The sequence below is a fragment of the Microcebus murinus genome, chromosome 22 (assembly GCF_040939455.1).
Source record: "Microcebus murinus isolate Inina chromosome 22, M.murinus_Inina_mat1.0, whole genome shotgun sequence".
Classification (NCBI taxonomy): domain Eukaryota; kingdom Metazoa; phylum Chordata; class Mammalia; order Primates; family Cheirogaleidae; genus Microcebus; species Microcebus murinus.
The window spans coordinates 8,870,386-8,894,991 of NC_134125.1; the positions used below are offsets into that span (position 1 = coordinate 8,870,386).

The window sequence follows — 24,606 nt, forward strand, 5'->3', positions numbered from 1 at the left end:
CAGCAGTGAACGAGGGTTCCGGTGCCTCCACATCCTTGCCGACACGCGTTATTGTCCACCCTGTGTCTTGAGAGACAAGGCAAGGCAAATATGGCCCACAGGATGGGAGCCGGAGACAATGAGTGCACTTTGCCCAGAGATGCACCCCAGTGATTATAAACAACCTGTTTATTAGAGATGGGCTTCCTGCTCTCTCCTGTCTACCTTCAAGTCCACCATAACTAATCAAAGAAATATAGAGTCACTATACCTGTTTTGTTTTACTTTTGTCAATTGACAACTACCTCTTAGAACTTAGAAGTTAGCCCCTGAAAGACTTTGTACCTGTTTGTTCACCTGGATAGATTAGAAGCCCCTTGAGAGGACTTTTAGCCCTAACCCACTACCTGTATGCCCTAGCAGCTGCATTCCCTGATATTCTGATATGCAAATATGTTACCCTGACAACTGGTAATTGATGTCTGTGATTATAAAAACCTGTATGAATCTAACCATATTGCTGGCGTTTATGGAGATACACCAGTCTCCTAGGTGCCTCCTGCTATGTTATATCTGATCTTTATATACATATATATATATATATATATATGTATGTATATATAAACTATGACTTAATCTCTGTGTATTCTTTTATTTCTCTCTGTGGTCTCTCAATTTCCTTGTCCTCTGTGGCGACCCCTCTCTTAGGGACTTGGCTGCGTGGGGAGAAGTGGCTGGTCTCCTTGTGGGCCTGCCTCAGATACCCTCGCCCGCACCACTGGGCTTCCCAGAGAACACATCTGTGACACAAGGCACCTCAATGTCATGTATGACCCTAGATGGGAACAGGGAGGATGCTATAAAGAGTATTGGAATAATTGGCAAGATTCCAGTGTAAGAATATATTCATTTTATGTGTTATAAAAGATTATAGCAACATTGTATCAATGTTAAAATTCTGAATTGGATCGTTGTTCTGTGTTAGTGCAATTAAGATATCCTTGTTCTCAGGGGATATATGTTGAAGAATTGAGGAGTAAAGGGACATAAAACCTGCAACGTGCACTCAGATGGTCCAGGAATAAAAATACTCATAAAATGTACACAGAGAAAGAATAGAGGCAAAGGTGATCAAAATATTCTGGGTGAAGGGTCTAAGGCAGTTGGGGGGAGGAGGGGATGGGAATACACATACACAATGAGTGCGACGTGCACCATCTGGGGGATGGGCACACTTGAAGCTCTGACTCCGGGGGGGGGAGGGGAGCAAGGGCAATATATGTAACCTTAACATTCGTACCCCCATAATATGCTGAATAAAAACGTACTTCACACAGTACTCAGTTCCGCCTGCTAAAAATAAAATCTGTAGATCACTGTATAGTTTAAAAAGTAAAAAAAAAAGGGCGACTTCTGGGGCCCCCGCTCTTGGGGCCCCAGAACCTCGTCCACAATAATTAAAAAAAAAAAAAAAAGTAAAAAAAAAAAAAAGGAAGTTCTTTATACCCATGTTGCAAACTTTCTCAGCATTGCAAATTATTTCAAAACAAAGTGTTTTTGTTTTTCTTTTTTCCTTTTTTTTTTTTTTTTTTTTTGAGACAGAGTCTCACTCTGTTGCCAGGGCTAGAGTGCCGTGGTGTCAGCCTAGCTCACAGCAACCTCAAACTCCTGGGCTCAAGCCATCCTCCTTCCTCAGCCTCCCAAGTAGCTGAGACTACAGGCATGCACCACCATGCCCGGCAAATTCTTTCTGTATATTTTTAGTTGGCCAATTAATTTATTTCTATCTTTTTAGTAGAGACAGTGTCTTGCTCTTGCTCAGGCTGGTTTTGAACAACTGACCTTGAGCGATCCTCCTGCCTCGGCCTCCCAGAATGCTGGGATTACTGGCGTGAGCCACTACATCCGGCCAAAACAAAGTGTTTTTTAAAAATAGCAAATAAAAAGCACAGGCTTGGAATCAGGCAACATGTTGGAGTTAGAACCCAGCCAGACAACTTGCTCGCTGTGTGTCCTTGGGCAAATGTCCCCACCTCTCTGAACCTCCATGTTATCATCTGAAAAAGGAGCGTTTAAGACCCCTGCCCAGCCTGCCTGCCTCTCGGTGTTCCAGTCAAAGTTAGATAAGGGCGGGGAAGGCCCTTAAGGGTCAGGTTCATTAGTCAAGGTTCTCCAGAACACTAGAACCAACAGGATATGTGTATATTTATTTTGAGAGATTTCTTTTTAAGGAATTGGCCAGCGTGATCGTGGAAGCTGGCAAGTCCAAAATCTGCAGGGGGGGGGACCCAGGGAAGAGTCGCCACTGCCCCCTTGAGAGTCTGCAGACAGAATCCCCTCTTTTGGGACAAAGCTCGGTGTTTTTCCTATTTAAACCTTCAACTGATTAGATGAGGCCCACCCACGTTATAGAAGGTGCTTTGCTTTACTCAAAGTCTACTGATTTAAATGTTAATCTCCACTAAAAAAAAAAAAAAGTACCTTCACTAAAAGATCTAGACTAATGTTTGACCCAATATCTGAGTACCTTGGTTCAACCAAGTTGACACCTAAAAATTAACCATCCCGCCAGGGAAGGACCTGATTACCCCTCCCGGCTCAGGGATTTTTCCTGCTGGGCCACAGCGGCCGACTGGGAGCCCTCGGTGAGTCTCGCGTTTGCAGCGCCGGGCGCAGGTGTGGCCCATCTGTCTCCCTTCCGGCCTGTGCCCTCCGCGCCTGTTTCCTGCCGCTGCTGGGCTAAGCGTCGCATGAGGCCCTGCAGCTGTACCCCGGGTGTGGCGAGGCGCCCACACACACAGAGGCTCCTGCCCACGGACCACGCGGGGGCCCGTGTCTCCCCAGAGGCAGAACCGAACCCCGAGTCCAGCTCAGTCCCCGCCTTGCTATGTGTCTGTGGGCAAGCCAGCGCCCTCTCTGGGTCTCTCTCTCCTCTCTGCTGCCGTCCCTGAGCCTGAGCTCCCTGGCCACTGAGAACAGGGAGAAAGGGACAGGGCCCTCTGCCTCTGCGTTTGTCACCCTGTGCTAAGCACTTTGCAGATATTATTGGATCCTCACGTGAACCCTGTGACAGAGGTACCATTTTTCCCCCATTCTACAGATGGGGAAATTGAGGCACAAAGCGGTCCAGCATATGTGGAGCCCTCACCGCGGGGCTCTGGATGCTGCGTTTAGCCTCGAACTTTCCCTGGGAGCCGCTGCAGGCTGGTGAGGTCAGCCGCAGGGCGGGCAGGGCAGGGGCTTCTGCACTTGAGTTCTGGTTTCCCAGCTCTGGGAGGGAGCAGGCCTGGCAGCCACAGCCCAGGGGCCAGGGCAGAGACTTCCTGGCCTAAGTTTTGGTTTCCCAGCTCTGGGGACAGGAAGTAGCAACCTGGCTGCAGGGGCGGGGCAAGGGCCTCTAGATTTCCATTTCCCTTTCTGGGCTTGGGCGGCAGAGGGAGATCTTGGCTCCCGTTTGCTGGCGTCCGGGCAGCCAGGAGGGAGCGATGGGAAACCAGGAGTCCCGGTTATACTCCATGCATGCTCTGGAGCTGGATGATTTTATCTACGAACACCTGGTGCTCCACAGAGACTGTCAGGAGTTGCTCGACTATGCGGTAGACTTCATCTGTGACACCCTGCAGAACACGGAGTGCTTCCCTGCGGTACACGGAGTAGCCAAAGTGAGTCCGGGGCCGGGCTCAGGGTTCTGAGAGCCAGGAGGTTCCACGGGGCTGAGCCCCTTCGAGGCGCCAGGCCCACACCCGGGCTGGGGTATGTTGTGGAGCCTTTGGGCCAGTCTCTTCCCTTGACTGGTTGTGTGACGCTGGGCAGGCTGCTTACCCTCTCTGAGCCTCAGTCTCCAAATCTGTAAAATGGGGAGAGACGGGGTTCCCACTTCAAAGAATCGAAAGGCTCAAGCCTAAAATGTGCTTAGCACAGGGCCTGACACATAGTTAGTGCTCGAGGCACGAGCTGCTGTTAGTCACTGTTATTATTTCTATCTTCCCCATAGTACAGAGGAGTAAACTGAGGCTGAAGGACCTTGGTCAAACTATCCAACCTTGCTCTGTGCCAGGTGTCCTCAAACTATGGCCTGCGGGCCACATGCGGCCCGCCGAGGACATTTATCCGGCCCACTGGGTGATTTTGCCACCGCTGCCTGTCCTGCTTAGCAGCCGTCTCGTCCCGGGCCCACAGTGCGCATGTGTGGAATGTGCACCACACTCTCCAACGGTCTGAGGGACCGTGAACTGGCCCTGGCCCCCTGTTTAAAAAGTTTGAGGGCCGCTGCTCTGTGGTTTCTCAGCAGCGAGGGGCGGCGGCTCTCGTCTGTTAGAAATGTTTCGTGCTATGGTCACAAATTCCAGGACTGAGGCTGAAGGTGCTGGAGCTTTGGGGGGAAGGGGGGCTATGAACGTGCCGGGACCCTGGGATGGGGCAGCGGACAAGGGTCCTAATGTCCCAACACCACCTGCTGACCCTCCAGCGCTGCCAACACCCGCCTCTCTGCAGCGGCAACACTCTCTGGCCTCTGCCTCTGCGCCCACCCTCTAGCCCTGCAGTAAAGAAATCTAGACACGTGGTATCCCCTGCCCTGGCCCCAGGGAGGAAACTGAGGCAACTCCAGTTATTTAATAGCTGGTGTCAGAGCTGGGGTTTAAGCCTGGGCAACCTGCTTAAGGCACACATGTTTGACTACTAAGCCATCCTGCTTCTAAATATTATTAACATTTTTGCTCATTGAAGTAAAATATATACAAAGAAAAGCACACAGATCTAAGTGTGCGGTTTGACGAGTTGCCTGTGTAACTCATACACAGATAAAGAAACAGAACAGGCCGGGTGCGGTGGTTCATGCCTGTAATCCTAGCACTCTGGGAGGCCCAGGTGGGAGGTTCGCTCAAGGTCAGGAGTTTGAAACCAGCCTGAGCAAGAGAGAGACCTCGTCTCTACTAAAAAACAGAAAGAAATTAATTGGCCAACCGAAAATATAAAGAAAAAATTAGCCGGGCATGGTGGCACATGCCTGTAGTCCCAGCTACTCGGGAGGCTGAGGCAGAAGGATTGCTTGAGCCCAGGAGTCAGAGGTTGCTGTGAGCTAGGCTGACGCCAGGGCACTCTAGCCTGGGCAACAGAGTGAGACTCTGTCTCAAAAAAAAAAAGAAACAGAACATTCCCAGTGCCCCAAGAGCCCTAGGCCCCCTATCTGGTAGGCCCCCAACCCCAGGTAGCCAGTCTCCTGATTTCTGATAGCATAGATTAGTTTTGCTTGTTGTCTAACTTTATGTAAATGTAGGGTGAACAGTCAACCCAGTTTGCCCAGGATTGCGGCGTTTCCTGGGAGGTGGGACTCTCAGCGCTAAAACCGGGGGCGAGAAGCAGGATGTGCCAGTCGCCCTATGTAAATGGCATCACGTGCTGCATGAGCTTTTGTGTGTGGTTTCTTCGACCCATCAGGTTTATGAAATGAATGTCGCTGCATGCAGTCGTGGATCATTTTCATTGTTCCGTAGTATTCCATTGTGTGAATGTGCCACATTTGTCCACTCTATTGTTTCTTTATTGATACATAATAATCACACATATTTATGAGGTACTTGTGATATTTTGAAACATGGATACAAAGTTTATTGATCAAATCAGTGCAATTAGGATATCCATCGCCTCAAACGTTTATTGTCTCTTTGTGCTGGGAACATTTCAGGTCTTCTCTACTAGCTATTTTGAAATATACACTAAATTATCATTAACTATAGTCACCCTCCTGTCCCATCAGACACTAGAACTTATTCCTCCTGTCTAACTATGTGTGTACCCATTAACCAACCTCCCTTTGTCCCCCACCACCCTTCCCAGCCTCTGGTAACTACTCTCCACCTCCATGAGATCAACTTTTTTAGTTCCCACATATAAGTGAAAACATGTGATATTTGTCTTTCTGTGCCTGGATAATTTCACTTAACATAATGACCTCTAGTTCCATCTCTATTACTGCAAATGGCAGGATTTCATTCTTTTGATGGCTGAATAGTATTGCATCGTGTATATATACCACACTCTCTTTACTCATTCATCTGTTGATGGGCACAGATAGCATCATACCAAATGGGTTTAAGAACCAAAACAAGACAAGGATGCCCACTTTTACCACTCTTATTTGACACAGTACTCAAAGTCCTAGCCAGAGCAATCAGGGAACAGAAAGAAATAATAGGCATCTACGTCTTCGCCCATCTCTTCTCCTTCTGGAACTCCCAAAGTTCAAATATTTGGTCATGTTATGATAACCTAATGTCACATAGATTTCTTCTTTCATTTTTTTTTTGGTCTGACTGGGTTATTTCAAAAGATCTGTCTTTGAGTTCAGAAATTCTTTCTTCTGCTTGATCTAGTCTATTGTTGAAGCTCTTGGTTGTGTTTTTTATTTTATTCATTGAATTCTTCAGTTCCAGGATTTCTGTTTGGTCATTTCTTATGGTATCTATGTCTGTTGAATTTCTCATTCACATCATGGATTGTTTTCCTGATTTCTTTGTATTGTTTATCTGTGTTCTCCTGTATCCCAATGAGTTCATTTTGAATTTTTCTGGCATTTCATACATTTCCTTTTTTGGGGGGGGGGATCTGTTACTGGAGAATTATGATGTTCCTTTGGAAGTTTCCTTGCTTTCCCATGTTTCTTGTGTCCTTACATTGATATCTGCACATCTTGTGTAATAGTTCTTCCAATTTTATGGATTGGCTTTTGCAGGGAAAGACTTTTTCCTGTAGATATATCTGTAGTATTGGTTGAGTAGAGTGCTTTGGCTTTGATTCTGGGTAGGCACAGCAGTGTAATCTGAGGCCCCTGGATGGCACGTGCCTGCTCTGGTGGTGGCAGGCAGGGCAGATCAATGTCCAGGCCCCCAGACAGCATGCATGGGTGCTGGCAGCAGGTGGAGCGAGCCCATCCTCAGGTCCCCTGATAGTATGGACAGGTGGGGGCAGGCAGGGCAGTAGGCTCCCAGAAGACATGCACAGAGCACCAACAGCAGTGGCAGGTGACATGATCCTATCCTCAGGCCCCAGGACGGTGTGCTCAGCACCAGTGGCAGAGGATGCGTGGGTCCATCACATTCTACTGTCCATGCCATTTGAGTTGCCTCCAGTTTGGGGCCGGTATGAAAAGTGCTGCTATGCACATCCCAATCAGGTCTTTGCAGGGACACATAGATGCCTGCCACTCCACTTTTTAAGACCATGGGGATAATTTTTGGCTTTCACTTGAGCTGAGAAATACTACTGCTGGAGCTCCCTGTGACCCCAGAGGGCCAGAGTCTCACATCTGCTTCTCTGTTGTTGGCAGGGTGGATCCTACGGCCGGAAAACAGTCTTGAGAGGCAACTCTGACGGCACCCTCGTCCCCTTCCTCAGTCGCTTCAAACAATTCCAGGATCAGAAGAAAAACCAACAAGAAGTCCTCAAAATAATTATGGAGCAACTGAATTACCACGTGTACAGGAAGGGGCTGGAACGCTCCATCAAGATCCAACATGATGGGGTCATCCAGATGTCCTTAGACAAGCAGAAAATGTCCTTTCAGGTGCTACCTGCCTTCAACGCTCTGGGTGAGTGCTCCTGGGTGTGTGGGTAGGGGTCGGGGTGTCCTGGGGGAAGAAAAGCCGTAGAAGGGGGTGCCAGACAGCCATGCGGGTCTTCTAGGCTGTGAGTGCTATAGATGCCACCGGTGCTTTCTGAAATGGGAGACCACAGACCCTCAGAAGAGAAAAATCCCTCCTGCTCTGGGCTTACCCTCTTCTCTGGAACTCCTCCCCCCTCCTCCCAATTGACTTTGGAGAACATGTTCTAGATGCAAGGATCTAAAGCAGAGCTTTTCAGACTGAACGAATGAATCACCGGAAACCGCGTTAAAATGTAGGTTCTGAATCAGGAGGTCTGGGTCGGGCCTGGGATTCTACTTTCCAACCAGCGCCACGACATGAGGCTGGTCCACAGACCACGCTGGAGGCCTTGGACTAGAGCCAGTGTTGCTTTCTAGAAAGAGGAGGGGGCAGACATCTAGGGAAACACCAGCTGGGGCAAGTGTCTGAAGTCTGCCTTCCTACCAGCTCGACGTCAAAGAAACAGCCTTCCATGGACAACTGCCTACCAGAGTTTGAGGGGTGGCTCAAACCCCACTGCTGTCTCCCCAAGACCTGCCCAGGAACCTCCTGTCTCAGCGAACGTTCCTGCAGAGCTTGACCTGTCCCCTAAGCCAGGGTTCCGCCTCTGACTCCCCCAACTTCTCACCCACAGCCCATCACTAAGTCCTGCCACTTCTGCCCAGTTTGCTCTTAAATCTGCTTCGTTTCTCTCCCTTCTGCACTGGGCTTCCCTCACCAAGCCCACCATCAGGACTGGCCTAGATATGGCAATGGCCCCTGCCCTCCTCTCCCTCCACGCTGCGTCTGGATGCTCTTTCCAAGTGTGATTTTGTGACACATTCTGTACTAGACCCTCTTACGGTTTTTCACTGCATTTAGGATAAGGAGCAAACTCCCCAACAGGACAGGCTTTTGACAATCTGCTGGCCCCGGCTTACTTACCTCTCTAGCCGTACCACTCACCGCCAACTGTCTATGCTGCAACTACTCTGATCTGCACCTCAAACCCACCATGCGCACTCAACTCGAGACTTTGGCCCGTTCGGTTCCTTTGCCTGGAACATTCTTCCCCCAACCTTTTTATATATATATCTCCAGCTCTTCATTTAAGCTCTCTGGTGGATCTGGGTTAGACTCACCTCCTACATGCTCCAATAGCAATTTGTGCTTTCTGGATCATGAGGATTGTTGCTTATATGGAGAAAATTTGTTTAGTTTTATCCTCTCCTAGACCATAAGCTCTATGAACACATGTACCATGAGTGTCTTGTTCTTCTCCAGTCTCTAGCACAATATTCACTACCAGTAATAGTTGTTGGATAGATGGATGGAAGGATGGATCATGATGGGAAAATGGATGAAAGGATAATGCATGGACGTATGGATGTGGATGAATGAATGGATAAATGGATGGTTCATTGGATGTATGGTGGGTGGGTGGTGTGGATGAATGAATGGATAGATGGAATAGATGGATGGCTCATGGGCTGTATGAGTGGGTGGATGGATGGATAGAGGGATAAATGGATGGTTCATTGGATGTATGGTGGGTGGATGGTGTGGATGAATGAATGGATAGATGGAATAGATGGGTGGTTCATGGGCTGTATGGGTGGGTGGATGGATGGATAGAGGGATAAATGGATGGTTCATTGGATGTATGGTGGGTGGATGGTGTGGATGAATGAATGGATAGATGGAATAGATGGGTGGCTCATGGGCTGTATGGGTGGGTGGATGGATGGATAGAGGGATAAATGGATGGTTCATTGGATGTATGGTGGGTGGATGGTGTGGATGAATGAATGGATAGATGGAATAGATGGGTGGTTCATGGGCTGTATGGGTGGGTGGATGGATGGATAGAGGGATAAATGGATGGTTCATTGGATGTATGGTGGGTGGACGGTGTGGATGAATGAATGGATAGATGGAATAGATGGATGGCTCATGGGCTGTATGGGTGGGTGGATGGATGGATAGAGGGATAAATGGATGGTTCATTGGATGTATGGTGGGTGGATGGTGTGGATGAATGAATGGATAGATGGAATAGATGGATGGCTCATGGTATGTATGGGTGGGTGGGTGGATGGATAGAGGGATAAATGGATGGTTCATTGGATGTATGGTGGGTGGGTGGATCGATAGAGGGATAAATGGATGGCTCATGGGCTGTATGGTGGGTGGGTGGATGGATAGAGGGATAAATGGATGGCTCATGGTATGTATGGTGGGTGGATGGATGGATAAGACTTAGTGTAGTTTAAAGCACAGGTACACATATCATCACAAGCTTAAAGAATTCCAGAGCCAAAATTCAACCCCTCATTAAATGAGTGGGGAAACAGAAAGAAAGGGATGTGCCCGGGGCCACACAGCCAATTACTCTCAAAACCAGAACAAAAGCCCAAGTCCTCTAAGTCCCTGCCCAGGGTATCTTCCGCCATATGGTTTTAAGGACTGTCTGGGTTCCAGGCGGCCTTGAAGAACGATTAGCACAACCGCCGTCTGATAAGGTGGAGGCACATGCCCGTGCCGATGACTCACTTGCACAGAAAGGAGTCCTGGTTGGGAGGAAAAGGCACCGGCCTGGGAGCTCAGCAACCTGGAGCTCTCACCCAGGTCCCACTGCTCACGCGTGCCTGCCAACCGTGCAGTCAGACTGGAAACAGCCACTGGGACACTCAGGGTTGGGCCTCAAACAAGGGTCGCAGTCAAGGTGAGGACACACGCGTGGCTCAGAATTCCTACAGGAACTCCCGTGTGCTCGCCTCTTGTCCCAGGAGGCCAGCGAGCCCCCTGCTGGGTTCACCCAGCATGCAAGGATGGTGTGAGCAGAGACACGAGCTCTTCCTCACATGCGGTACCCAGCAGCCGCCACTAGATGGCGGTAGAGCCGCACATTGCACGCAGAGATCCCTTTTCTACCAGGAAAGGTAAGGGTGGCTTTCTGAGTGACCTACATGGAAATTCGCAAATTGCTTTTTTTTTTAAAAAAAAAATAAACATTAGCCTAATTCATCTGGCCTATTTTTTTACACTAGGTCCAGCAGACTCCCTTCAACCCTGCGTCTCTTTCCACCGCCATGGGCCGCCTGCTTTGACGCAAGGGGGGAAGGTACCTGTCTGCCCCACTTGCTGGTGTTTTCTCAGCTGCGAATTGGAAGTGGCGGCTGCGCTCACCACGTTAGCGTTCTATGAGGCTTGCACGGAGAAGGCTTAATTAAGTGCTCATGGAGAGTAAGCACTGGACTCGTGTCAGCTATATTGTTATCAACAGGTGGAAGGATGGACTGTCCCACCTCCCCTCGTGCCGAGTGCCTGAACCGTGTCTAGGGAGTCAGTGAGGAACAAGCTGGATGTTTTCTCCCGGCTGTTTTCCAATGTGTTTATAAACAGTGGAGTTCAGCTAGCAAGGATGGAAACCCACTGACTAAACTGGCCTCTGTCCCTGGCCCTCCTCAAAGTCCAGGAACCCTGACCCTGTAAGTAGAATATTCACTGGATAAACTCAGTAGCAGAATATATTGTATGTGAGACATAAACTTTGGGGTTTTTTTCTGCCAGATGCCTGCCAATTTTGCGAACACCAACAATTTTTCAAAGAACCCAGCCTTTCCCTACCGATTTAGGGGCGTTCCCTTTCTCATCCCTCTATTTGGCTCTGCTGATCTTTCCTTGGGTCAACCCCATACTGTTTTCATTATAGTCATTTTAGGCTACATTTGATAATCAAGTGGGCCAAGCCACCCTTCCCCGTTACCTTTCATGTGAATACACCAGGTCCTCTTGCAGATGAAGCAGTGCACGTGTGCTATGAAATGACAAAGGTCCTTCATCGTTGAGCAACCCTGACTCTGAGACGAGGTTACGTAAATACCAAAATTCTTGGTTTTTCTTTCACATCAGGCTCCCTGGAGGGCCCCAACCCCTGGGTCTATCAAGATCTCAAAAGATCCCTGGATAAGACACAAGCCGGCCCCGGTGAGTTCGCAGTCTGCTTCACAGAACTCCAGGAGAAGTTTTTTAACAACCGTCCCAGAAAGCTGAAGAATTTGATCCTCTTGGTAAAATACTGGCACCAACAGGTAATTTTCCAACTGTATATATATTGTTATCACTCATTCCCTTTTTATTGAGATCATTTACATCAGTAAAATGCAGCAGTCTTAAGTATACACTCAACACATTTTTCTACATCCTTCTCAGCAACACTCAAGTCAAAATAGGGAACATTTCCTGCACCCCAGAATGTGCCTCAAGCCCATGGTACCCCAGTAATACCCCCAAACAAACCCCCATTCCAATACCTGCCACCGCAAATTAGTTGTGCTTGTTTTTAAACGATGTAAATGGAATCATACTGTCCCTACTTTGTGTCTGCCTTTTTTTGCTCCACATTGTGTCTGAGAGATTCAGTCATGCTGTGGCATGTGGTAGCTTTTCATTGTCTTGTAGTATCGTGCTGTGTTAATACACCACACATTTATCCATTCTACAGCTGATGGATGTTTGGGTCAATGCCACATTGGGGCTATTATGAATTAGGTTCCTATGGATATTCTCCCACATGTCTTTTTGTGAATTTAAGCACACATTTCTCTTGGGTAAATAAACATGCAGCAGTAGAATTGCTGGGTTATACAGTACATGTACACAAATGCTGTGTGTGTGTGTGTGTGTGTGTACGCATAAATATATAGACTATATATGTGGGTCATTTATTTGTTTGTTTAACTGCAGCAAATATTGCCAAATAGTTTGCCCAAATGGTTGCACCAAATTACACTCCCATCTAGCAAGCATGAGTTCCAGTTGCTCCAGGTCCTTGCCAACACTTGGTATTGTCGTTCCACTGAATTTTAGACCTTCCGGTGGGGGAGGGTGACCTCTTGGGGATTTCTGGCTTCTTGATTTCAGGTCCCTGACATGGAAGGTTCTGGATCCCAGATGGGCTGCTGCTCTTTCTTTCCCCACAGTGCCAGGAACAGATGAAAGAAACGGGACACTTGCCTACGCTGAGTCCGTACGCTCTGGAGCTGCTCACGGTGTATGCCTGGGAACAGGGCTGTGGAAAAGAAGACTTTGATACGGCTGAAGGCGTCAGAACCATCCTGAGGCTGATCAAGTGCCACAAGCAGCTGTGCATCTACTGGACAGTCAACTACAGCTTTGACGAGGAGACCATCAGGAACGTCCTGCTGAACCAACTCCGATCGGAGAGGTGCTCAGCGCCCCAAAGCCCCGCCCTGTTCCCCTGTAACACGGGGCCTCAGCCCTGTCCTGTCCAGTCCGAGATGTGCCAAAACAATGGCAGCCACTGGCCAGGCGTGATGGCTCACGCTTGTTAGCCCAGCACTCTGGGAGGCTGAGTTAGGAGGATCGCTTGAGGCCAGGAGTTTGAGACTAGCCTGGGCAACACAGTGAGACCCCATCTCTACAAAAAAAAAAAATCTCAAAATTAGCTGGGTATAGTGGCACACACCTGTAGTCCCACCTACTCGGGAGGCTGGGGTGAGAGGATCACCTGAGCCCAGGTGTTCGAGGCTGCAGTGAGCTATGATTGTGCCACTGCACTCCAGCCTGGGTGACGGAGTGAGGCCCTGTCTCTACAAAACAATAAAATAAAAATAAAAACAGAATGGCAGCCACTGCCATGGGAGGGCTGGCAGACGGTTGTGTCCCAGCCAGTGCTTTGTATGTTTCCAACCACGGGCACATTTTGTCCCAAAAATACTGGAGAGGTTCTTCCCCTTCTAGAAGGAAGGAGATCAGAGAGAAAAGGGAGCTGTCAGAAGAGGAGAGAAATATATCTGTAAAGCAGAAAACGCAGGGCGCGCCCCAGGGGCTGGGTGTCACAGACAAAGCCCCTTAGCACCTTGGAGGAATCCCAGGAATCAGAACTCCGGTGACCAGATTTCCCACTCAAGCCCTTTTTCCCCAAAACTGAATTCTACTCCCACAAGCAGCTCAGATGATGTTTTTTGTCATCTAATGGCACACACAGGCCAGTGATCGTGGATCCAACGGACCCGACCAACAACGTGGGAGGAGGGGAGAGGTGCTGGCGAATGCTGAAAGAAAAGGCTCAGCTGTGGCTCACGTCTCCCAGCCTGGACAGCCAGTTGCCTGCCCCGTCCTGGCACGTCCCGGTGAGGGTTTCCAGCCACAGCCTGCTCCATGCCGCAGGGAGGGTCCCGCTGACACCCAGACCAAGATCCCACCAAGTCCTGCGACTGCTGCAACAAAGCACCACAAACGGGCGGCTTTAAACAACAGAAATGTATTCTCTCACCGTTCTGGGCGTTACAAGTTCAAAATCAAGGTGTCATGCGGGCCTCTCTCTCTCTCTCTCTCTCTCTCTCTCTCTCTCTCTCTCTCTCCCTCTCTCCCCCCCTCCCTCCCTCCCTCCCTCCCTCCCTCTCTCTCTCTCTCTCTCTGAAGGCTCCAGGGAGAACCCTTCCACGCCTCCTCCAGCTTCTGTGGCCGCCAGCAGTCCTTGGCTTGTGGCCGCATCACTCCAGTCTCTGCTTGCGTTGTCACACGGCCTCCTCCCTGCATGTCTTCATGTCATCGTCCCTCCGTGTGTGTGTGTGACTCTGTGTCTCTCCCCACTTCTTTTTTTTTTTTAATTTTTTTTATTTTTGCATATTATGGGGGTACAGATTTTAAGGTTTCAATAAATGCCCATTTCCCCCCCTCCCCCCACAAGTCTGAGTCTCCATCATGACCATCCCCCAGATGGTGCACATCTCACTCATTATGTATGTATATACCCGCCCCCCTCCTCCCCCACCTGCCCAATCCCCTATTACTGTAGCACCTATGTGTCCACTTAGGTGCTACTCAGTTAATACCAGTTTGCTGGTGAGTATATGTGGTGCTTGTTTTTCCATTCTTGGGATACTTCACTTAGTAGTATGGGTTCCAGCTCTAACCATCTCCCCACTTCTTATAGGAACAACAGTCGCGTTGCATGAAGGCCCACCATAATGCCCTCCTTTTAACCTGATTATATCTGTAAAGTCCCTATTTCCAAATACAGTCCTATTCACACGTACTGAAGGCCTCTTTTAGGGGGGACACAGTTGAACCCGGAGCACATTGTCACGGGCAATGATTGTGAAGTGCAAAAGGGAACAGTGAGAGAGGGGAGACTCGCAGACGAGATTCCAGTGAATTTTGCAGAGGAGAGAGCAGGTGAGCGGGTGGGGGGAGAGGACAGGGAGCGGAGCCCGGGAGAACCGGCGCTTCAAGCAGATGCAGGGACAGGAGGACAGCAGGCAGAAACGGGAGGACCAATTCAAGGGCCAGCTGTGAAAGAGGTGCAGGCTTTCCCTCCCCCGTCCCCAGAAGGAGAAGCAAACCCATCAGCGTGGAATTCCCCGCACGCCCAGAGCGTTAGGAAGGGGGACCCGAGAGGCACCCGGCCAGCTCTCCGGGAACCCCAGTGGGCACAGCTGTGTCATTCGAGGCCAGATGGGCCAACCAACTTCCACATTTCACAGACAGGGCACTAATTTACATCCTGATTATGGGAGGTGGGACCTACATTTTCCATTTGCACAGAAATTTGAGCGCTGAGCAAAAATCTGGGATGTAAATGAATTTACCAAACTCTTGGGGCCCTGCAGGTGAAGGAGTCTGTGAACGGGGAAATCTCCTAATTGGGTCTAGAAGGATCATGATGCTCTGGGCAGCCACCCCCGGGCCCGCGGACCCTACTGCCACCGGAGTCCTGCCCTTGCTCGCTCACCCTGGTTTTCCCTACTTCCTCAGACAGCTTTTTTCCAAACATTATTTTATTTTACTTTTTGTTGAGACAGAGTCTCACTCTGTTGCCAGGGCTAGAGTGCCGTGGCATCAGCCTAGCTCACAGCAACCTCAAACTCCTGGGCTCAAGTGATCCTCCTGCCTCAGCCTCCTGAGCAGCTGGGACTACAGGCATGCGCCACCACGCCTGGCTAATTTTTTTTTCTATATGTAGTTTTAGTTGGTCAATTAATTTCTTTCTATTTTTAGTAGAGACAGGGTCTTGATCTTGCTCAGAGAGCTGGTCATGATGGTCTTGAACTCCTGACCTTGAGCAATCCTCCCACCTCGGCCTCCCAGAGTGCTAGGATTACAGGCGTGAGCCACCGCGCCTGGCCTCCAAAAATTATTAATATTTCCCCTGTTTTATTCTGAAAAGCTTTCAAACATATTTAAAAAGTTACGAGAGTGATTCAATAAACTCCCGTGTGCCCTTCACGCAGATGCACAAGTGTGTAACATTTACCGCCTTGGCAGTGTTGTGTGTGTGACGTTTACTGTCATTGCCGTTGCCATAGCTGCTGTTTATACTGTCCTTTGAGAGCAGGTGGCCGCACAGCCCTTGACCCCTAAATGCTTTCACACGGATCTCAGAATCAGGACACGCTCCTCTACGAGCACCATGCCATGGTCAAATTCAGGAGATTTAGGCTTCATATATTATTGGTGTTGAACTTCTGGCCTCCAGCACTGTGAGAAGATGAATTTCTGTTGCGTGAAGCACCCCAGGCGTGGCAGCTTGTCCTGGCAGCGTTCGGAAAGTGACACACCTGGGCAGAGAGTTTAACCAAGGCCCGTGCAACCTTCACGGACTGCGTGGGCGTGGTGATCAGCAGAACCTGGCTGCTGAAAGGGGGCAATGAAGCAAACAGGTGCTGCTCGCGCTGGGTGGTGCCGCAGGTAGAAGTGGACCCAGAGAGCAGCTTGGGGTTGGGGGCACGGCCGACCTGGCAGAAGAAGGGTCCAGATCTCTCCTAGGAAGGAAGTGGGGACTCCCGGCTGGGAGAGTTTTGTTTCTGGGGGGTGTTGGGCACCACCCTAAACTCCCAGGTTTGTTCTTGGGCCGTGTCAGGGCAAGGGGCAGAGGCGGGGAGGTGGCCGGGACTGCAGGGCAAGAGGGCGGGGCGGGGCAGAGCCTCCAGGTCGGCCTGCAGGGGCCCCTCACGCCTCCGTCCTCCGCCTGTCCCCAGCCGGCACCGCTCTTCGCCACCCCGGGCCATCTTCTAGATACGTTCATCGAGGACTTTCTGCAGCCCGACAAGTATTTCCTAGATCAGATCGAAAAGGCCGTTGATGCCATCTGCGCCTTCCTTACAGAACGCTGCTTTCCACAGTCGCCTGCCAAGATCCAGATCGTCAAGGTGAGCGCCGGCCCTTCTCTCCCAAGTAGCCCTGGCGGGGAGAAGGGGGCGTCGTAGCTGCCCGGGCCCGTCTACTCAGGGGCTCCAGGGAGGGAAGCTGGGGAGGTCAGGGCACCAGGGCACTGGTTTCCGGTGGGCTCTGCCTGCGCCGCCGTCACCAACACACTTTGGTGGGGCTGCCGGGCTCAGAGATCTCTCGCTCCCATCTCTGCCTCTGTCTTCCGCCGCCTTCTGCTCTGTGTGTCTCCTAAAGTCACTTGTCTTTGGATTCAGAGCCTGCCCTCGTTCAGAATGATCTCATCTGCAGATCCTTCACTTATTTACATCTGCAAAGACCCTTTTTGCAAATAAAGTCACATCCACAAGATCCCAGAGCACCTATCTTGGGGGGGGGGTCACCATGCTACCCACTGCAGATTCTAGCTCTCAGGGTGCAGTAAGCCAGAGAGGGACCTTCTTCTCGGGTCAGTGACCGGGGACCACTGTGCCTCATAGGCTGAGCTAGAGATTCAGAGCATCGAGTTGTTCCTGTCCCTGACTGGCACGGGCTGACACACTTCCCTCTGTCGGTCATGTGACCAGACAAAAGTGAGCCCACAGTCTCAAGAAGGGAGGGAAGAGCATGTCAACGTATGTGAAAACACACATGCAAGCGTGCATGCCTCGCTGGCAGTGTCTGCAAACCCTCACGGATACCCCCTGAGCGATGAGTGACTATCTCGCCGAGGTTCATCGGGGTGAAAACAAGACTGAGTTTGTGATCAATGTCGGAACCGTTGAAGCATGCCTTTTCCCTTCTCCTTCCTGAGGCCCCATTAACATGATAGTTAACAAAGAAGAAAAGGGCTGGGCGTGGTGGCTCACACCTATAATCCCAGCACCTTGCAAGCCCTGGGCAGGAGAATCACTCTAAGGCCAGGAGTTCAAGACCAGCCTGGGCAACATAGCAAGACCATCGTCTCTACAAAAAAAAAAAAATGTTTTAATTAGCTGGGTGTCGTGGTGCATGCCTAAAGTCCCAGCTGCTTGGGAGGCTGAGACAGGAGGATCACTTAAGTCCAGGAGTTCGAGGATGCTGTGAGCTAGGGTCCGCAGGTGGGGAGGGGCCGTTGAAGACGGGGTGCATGAAGGAAGTGGGTGACTTGAGGCTGTGCACACGGGAAATAGAGCACAGCCCTTCCTCACCTCCCAAGCCCGTGTGCGGGCCCTCGCTAACCATGGGTAAAATAAACATTTCCCTGCAGACACTAAATGGAGGAGGAGGAAGAGGGAAAGGAGGAGGGAGGAAGGGGAGAAGCCCATAGAGCAGAGACATAAGGAGCCTGCAACGCCTGAAGTAGTTATTGTTGGCTCTTCACAGAAAGTTTGCTGAGCCCTGTACTTACGAATATCCATCCAGTGGTCCTCAGACTTAGACCATTGATCAATCAAGGAAAAGATGAGAACTTTTACCATAATAATTGCATTCAGCTTGATTTCTCTCGGGTCACAGGAATCCAAATAAAGCTAAATATTTCTATAGGGGAAATCTTTAGGAAATTTACCTGAGAAGCAGGTAACTAGTAACTTATAGCACATTGGTTTTTTATATGTGAAGAGCAGGAGAATAGTTGCCTCTGGAACCGTGGTATCTATTAGTTTGTAAGATGAAACACTTTCCCTTAGACTCAGCCCTCGCTGGACCCTGACACAGAACCCAGCCTTGGCGACCTCATTGACTAGCGTGACTGGTGCCAGCCCGTGGGCACAAGGCCCTCTCGGGCTGGGAAATGCTACAGCTCAGCCTTCCTTTGTTCCCCAGGGGGGATCAACCGCCAAAGGCACAGCTCTGAAGACCGGCTCTGACGCCACACTCGTCGTGTTCCGTGACTCGATTAAAAGTTATGCCTCCCAAACAAGCGAACGCAGCCACATCATCAAGGAAATTCAGAAACAGCTGGAAGCCTTACAGAAGAAGGAGTTTGAAGTCACGTTTGAGATTTCAGTACAGAAGGCTCCCAGGGCACTGGGCTTCTCTCTAAAATCCAAAGTACTCAACGAAAGCATCGACTTCAACGTGCTACCCGCCTTTAACGCTCTGGGTAAGACGCCCCGGCCCTTGGGCTCTGTAGGAGGAAGATTCCGGATTCTGGAAGTGATGGGGGTGGGCTGGAGAGAAAGCCATGTGACTTAGGAACTGGGTGTGAAAACATATGCCACTCATGGCCCAGGACTCCCAGCAGGTGGCATCAATAATGGCAGTGAGACCTTACACCTGCATGTGATTTCGTTCCTATTTCTCATTTGCATATCCCAAGTATTACAGCTTATACTCCCAGGCATCAACCGCATGTCTGTCAAATAATGGGGTACACAGGAGTTCCATATGCATTTGTAGATAAAATGCCTCAAATATAGTGAAGGAAATCAAAGAGCAAAATGTGGGAGGAATTCTAAGGCAAAAAAACACAGGAAATCTGGGTGTTTGGTTTCAATCTTAGGCAAAAATCTCCTTTAGAAATTCAGTTCATGGGTGACAGGTACATAATGGGATATTAAAAGAAATCAAAGCTATTTCAGGCATTTCCCAAGTCAAAATCATGAACACTCTAGTACTATCCCTCTGAACAGCACTTAGTGTCTCTCAAAAGGGTACAACAGTATAGAATGGGTAGTGGGCAAACTTTTTTTTTTTTTTTGGTGAAAGGAAAGATAGCAAAACTTTTCAGCTTTGAAGACCATACAGTATCTGTTGCAACTACTCAGCCTTACTGTGGTTGCATGAAAGCACCCATACATGATATATTAACAAATAGACGTGGCTGTGTTCCAATAAAACTTTATTTACAAAATCAATCAGTGGGCCAGATTTAGCCCAAGGGCCATAGTTTGCAAACTCCAGAGCAGTGCTGTCCAAAAGGTCTTTCCGTGATAATGAAAATGTTCTGTGTTCTATATCCAACAAGAGCTTGCCACCTGGCCAGCGCAACTGAGGAACTAAATTTTCAGTTTATTTCCTTTTAATTAACTTGAATGGAAATGGCCGCGTTGGCTGGTGGCTCCTATGTTGGGCAGTGCAGGTCTAGATAATATTTTATTTGTTTTTGAGACAGAGTCTCACTTTGTTGCCCAGGCTAGAGCGAGTGCCATGGCGTCAGCCTAGCTCACAGCAACCTCAAACTACTGGGCTCAAGCGATCCTCCTGCCTCAGCCTCCCGAGTAGCTGGGACTACAGGCGTGAGCCACCCCACCCAGCCTAGATAATACTTTAATAGTACTTCCTGTACCCATGGAGATCATATAATGTTTTTAAAATCTCGTTACTCTGGAGATGCCCCTAAAGCTTAGACATCAGTGATATAAATATATTGATACCTTTCAAAATAATTTCCTGGAATTAAATTATGCTTGTCAAAAATGTTTTGAAATCTGTTATTTACTATACATATTAAGTTGTAACGTCTGTACCTCCCTCTTGCTAGGCCAATTGAGTTCCGGCTCCGCACCCAGCCCCAGGGTTTATGCTGAGCTTATTAATATGTACACATCCCCAGACATCCCAGGGGGAGAGTTTTCTACCAGTTTCACGGTGCTACAGCGAAACTTCATTGGCTTCCAGCCCACCAAAGTGAGGAATTTAATCCGCCTGGTGAAGCACTGGTACACGCAGGTACGACAGCCCTTGTCTGAGCATCGGCTTCTGATTTTTACCAGCAAGCCGTGACCATCACGCCAGCCCTTAGCAAGTGCCCCATCGCCCACCCTCTCCCATGCTGGGTTTATGAACCACCTTTTTAGGGAATCTGCCCACTCCTTAAGCCCTAGGCATCTTTGCGGGGTTCCCATCACGAACCCCATTAATTTGGGTGAGGCGTAGAGCAGCCCCTACCATTAAAGCTGCCACCCGTAGGTTGAAGCTACAAGCAGGACGGGGCCACATTTCTCGTTGGCAAGCCTCCCCGCATTGTGGCCAACGGCTTTGCACACGAGGGAGTTTCTGAGTTTCTTCCTGGAGGGCCAACATCAAGCACGATGTCAGCTCCGCCTGAGGCCTCCCCTTCCCCGGTCCGGCTCCCCGAAGCCTGAGCCTGAGAGCCGAGGTTTTCATCTGGAAACTCAGGCAGGGGGTGTGACGCGTCTGCTCGGGGCTCAGGGCTAAGTCACTTCGCTTCCCCAAGCCTCAGGTCCCCATCTAACCTGGAGGTCGCGGTGCCCGCTCGGCAGGGCTGTTGGAAGGATTAGGAAGGGTGCAGGGGACCTGCCTGGACCCACAGTTGGCATGCAGTGGGTTTCTAGTAAACCACAGCGGCCGTATTGCCCTAGGATGGAATGTGTGGCCCAAGGCGCGACAGAGCGTGCCATGCGTGCTGCTCACTGGTGCCCGGTGAGCTGTAAACCCGCACCGTCTAGACCTGCAGGGCGCCGGCCCGCCAGCACGGCACGGCCGTTGACTCAGTTGTCCTGCTGTGGCCCCTGTGTGACTGCCACCGAGCTCCTTGCCCTTCTCTGGCATCCTAGTGTCATCTCACGTTCCCACTCTTCCCCCAGTGCGAAAGGAGACTGAAGCCTAAGGGCTGTTTGCCGCCAAAGTACGCCTTGGAGCTGCTCGCCGTGTACGCCTGGGAGCAGGGCAGCAAGGCGCTGGACTTCGCCACCGCCCAAGGCTTCCGCACCGTCCTCGAGCTGGTCACGCAGTACCGGCAGCTCTGCATCTTCTGGATCATCAATTACAACTTCGAAAATGAGACGCTGAAGAGGTTCCTCCTGACCCAGATCCAGAAAACCAGGTGCCCGGACCCCAGCCCCGTCTGGTCTTCACCTAATTCCCGTCAGCGCCCGGGGTGCTCCTCCCTTGGGGTGGCGATTCGTTCCCTCGTGTCCAAGCGGGGAGTGCTGGTCCCCAGGGATAAAATCCTAGGGCAGATGGAGAAAATAGTGTCCAGAAGGGACAGGGAAGGGAGGACAGGGAGGCCCCAGGTCCTCGAGTTCCTTTCCTCTTTCTAAGTTGGAAAGAAACACGTGAATTTGTTAGCAGGTCTGAGAGGCGATCACGTTGTCCCTGGGAATTAATGCTGTCACTCACGGGGCCATTTATCCTGCAGGGTTTGTATCAGATGAGGGTTTATCTACCCTTTCAGACCTTCAAGAATAGTAAAGAATCACAGTGTGTTCACTCAGGGCCACCAGCAGGGGACAGAAACAATGGAAACGGGGGGGGGGGGGGGACAGGAAAGAGAGAAAACAAAATAGCATTGAGAAAGAATAGAGAAGACAGAACAAGACACCCTGGGTTGCCTAGTTGTGGCTGCTTGGCAACATTGTATCTGATTAAATTACACATCGTGTTTCAGTAGACCTAGCTAGGAGGAGATCGTTACATTGTGCCTTCATGCATAGTAATTAACAGCTTTTGAAACATTTTTGACACATAGAATTTAATTCTAGGGAAATACATTGAACCACGTTGGTATATTTGAATTACTGTCATCTAAGCTGTAAGAGCACATTGTTTTATTGCTGAAAGTAGGACGGGCCCCAAATTCTGAAGTCACTGGTTCTGGAATTCTCTATTGCCTTCTAACCCCTCACTTAGGCCTGTGATCTTGGACCCAGCTGAGCCTACCGGCGACGTGGGGGGAGGGGACCGTTGGTCTTGGCATCTTTTGGCAAAAGAAGCGAAGGAATGGTCGTCCTCTCTCTGCTTCAAGGATGAGGCGGGAAACCCAGTCCAGCCATGGAAGGTGCCGGTTTTGTCATCTAACGGAGGTATCATCTGGAAATAGCCCTGTAACCGTCCGGAATAGAAGAACTTCTCCTGCTGTCCCATCTTGGAATTGATTCAACCACAAATAACAGAAAACCCAGCCCACAGGAGCTTAAACAAGTGGTTCCCCCACCCCCAATTACAAGTAGCCCTGCGTCAGGACACCCAGGACTCGTGCCTTGTGGGATGCCAAACAGGGCCACTGGGCTCCACCCCTGCGTGTCAGCACCGCCCGCCCCCCCACACACACACACACGGTGTGACAGCCACAAACGCCAGCCACTTGTTCCCCAGGGGCACAGCTCTTTCTGCCTTTGGCTTTTGGCTCCTCCCTCTTTAGTCGCTGATTTAGCATTTCATGGCCCTGAAAGCGGCCAGTGCCCCTCCAGAGGACAGATTCGCCGTCCAGGCAGGACGAACAGAAAGGGGACAGGTGACCGTAGGTCAAGAGCACAGGGATCTTATTGGAAGCTTCACCCAGCAAATCTTACATTTCAGTACCTGGCACTGTCATGTGGCTTCCTGTCACTCAAAGGTGGCAACCGAGAAAGGGGGTGAAGACACCCTAAGGGAGTCAGTCACCCAAGGGAGTCTGCCACACCTCTCCAGAGTGCCCCCTCCCGGCCAAGAGAGACCCGATGCCTCCCGCCCGTTACACCTGGCTCTCCGCACCCCTTCTTCCTTTAGAGCAGGATTTCTCAACCTTGGCGCTATTGACATTTTGGGCCAGATAACCATTAGTTTAGGGGCCGTCCTGTGCATTGTGGAATGTTGAGCAGCATCCCTGGCCTCTGCCCACTGGATGCTCCCCAGTTGTGACGATTAAAAAATTTTCAAGACCAGGAGCAGCAGCTCATACCTGTAATCCCAGCACTTTGGGAGGCTGAGGCAGGAGGATCACCTAAGGTCAGAAGTTAGAGACCAGCCTGGGCAGCAAGACCCAGTCTCTACAAAAAAAAATTTTTTTAATCAGCCAGGCATGGTGACACATGCCTGTAGTCCTAGCTACTCGAGAGGCTGAGGCAGGAGGATCGCTTGAGCCCAGGAATTTGAGGTTGCAGTGAGCTGTGATGATGTCACAGCACTCCAGCCTGGGCGACAGAGTGAGACTCTGTCTCTAAAAAAAGAAGAAAAAAAGTCAAGATGTTTTCATATGTCCTCTGGGCAGTAGAACCTTCCCCAGCTGACAGCCCTTGCTGGAGAGAACCCCCCTAACCCCAGGGTCAGCTCTAGCTATTAAGATCTGCACCATCAGTAAGTGCCCAAATCTTGTCTGGCAATAGTCACCTTCCGAGATGCAGTTCCCTCTTTTTCCTACCTGCCTCTTTTAACCATTGCTTGTGCCTGCTTAGGAAACATTGTGCTTCCCCCAGATTCGTCTTTCTAGACGGCGCGGACACCGGGAAGCCACAGAGCTGGGGTGCATGCTGTTGTCAGTGGCATGCTCTCCATCACACGTCATCGAATGCCGGAATAATAATGCCAGAAGAAACTTGTAGGGCTCATCTGGCAATTGTGCTTAAAGAATCCGCTCACTGTGTGAAAGAGCCACCCGGGTCCATTCCCCCTTGATGTTCTCTGCCACTTCTCCCCCCGCTTCTTGGACTCCTCTTGGAATCAAGACGGCGACGTCCTTCACGCAGCCTTGCCTTGCCTTGCCGAGCTCCCACTCTGCCAGGGACCTGCCTTCAAAGATAGTTGCTCTTATGCTGGGGGGGAAAAAAAAGATAGTTGCTCTAATCCAGCTTTCTGTGCACCTGCATGTTTCTGGCAACCTGCATGTTTTCTGTATCTTTTTATTCCAATTAGCGTCTCCCTTGTTCTTCGTGTTTTAAAAAGGAATCTCTCTAGTGTCTGCAAAGTGAAGCCCTTTACTCATTCCGAGGTTCCCATAACTCCGAGAGCCTGGGCTCAGAATCTTCCATCTCGTCCACCTCCAAGCCCCCTAAGGCTTACAGTCGGACTGGTGCCTTGTCTAGATGAGCCTGCTGTCTTGTCCTTCTGAGCCTGCCTTTGTCACCCCCTCCCGCCAGGTGTAACTTTTTGCCAAATAAAAAGCTTCTTCCCTGGGCTTTAGCTTCAA

The 24,606-nt window shown here is 50.2% G+C and overlaps 1 protein-coding gene across 2 annotated transcripts; it reads left to right on the forward strand.

Annotated features, from left to right (window-relative positions):
- The first annotated feature begins 3,393 nt into the window (after positions 1-3,393).
- Positions 3,394-24,606, forward strand: OAS2 (2'-5'-oligoadenylate synthetase 2). Of its 2 annotated transcripts, XM_012756343.3 has the most exons (10): positions 3,394-3,641; positions 7,307-7,568; positions 11,517-11,695; positions 12,587-12,831; positions 13,615-13,759; positions 16,610-16,780; positions 18,582-18,861; positions 20,242-20,429; positions 21,308-21,546; positions 22,353-24,606. In XM_012756343.3, the coding sequence occupies exons 1-10, from the start codon at positions 3,465-3,467 to the stop codon at positions 22,540-22,542; spliced, it is 2,076 nt and encodes a 691-aa protein (XP_012611797.3). In that variant the 5' UTR covers positions 3,394-3,464; the 3' UTR covers positions 22,543-24,606. The 2 variants fall into 2 exon arrangements, with proteins under 2 accessions (XP_012611797.3, XP_075852708.1); XM_075996593.1 differs by lacking the exons at positions 12,587-12,831; positions 13,615-13,759.

Excerpts from the sequence above, each read along its gene's own strand:
- OAS2 (XM_012756343.3), top strand. The coding sequence starts at position 3,465 with ATGGGAAACCAGGAGTCCCGGTTATACTCCATGCATGCTCTGGAGCTG. Across the intron at positions 7,569-11,516 it reads ACCTGCCTTCAACGCTCTGG|GCTCCCTGGAGGGCCCCAAC; the intron begins GTGAGTGCTCCT and ends CTTTCACATCAG. Across the intron at positions 21,547-22,352 it reads ACCCAGATCCAGAAAACCAG|GCCTGTGATCTTGGACCCAG; the intron begins GTGCCCGGACCC and ends CCCCTCACTTAG.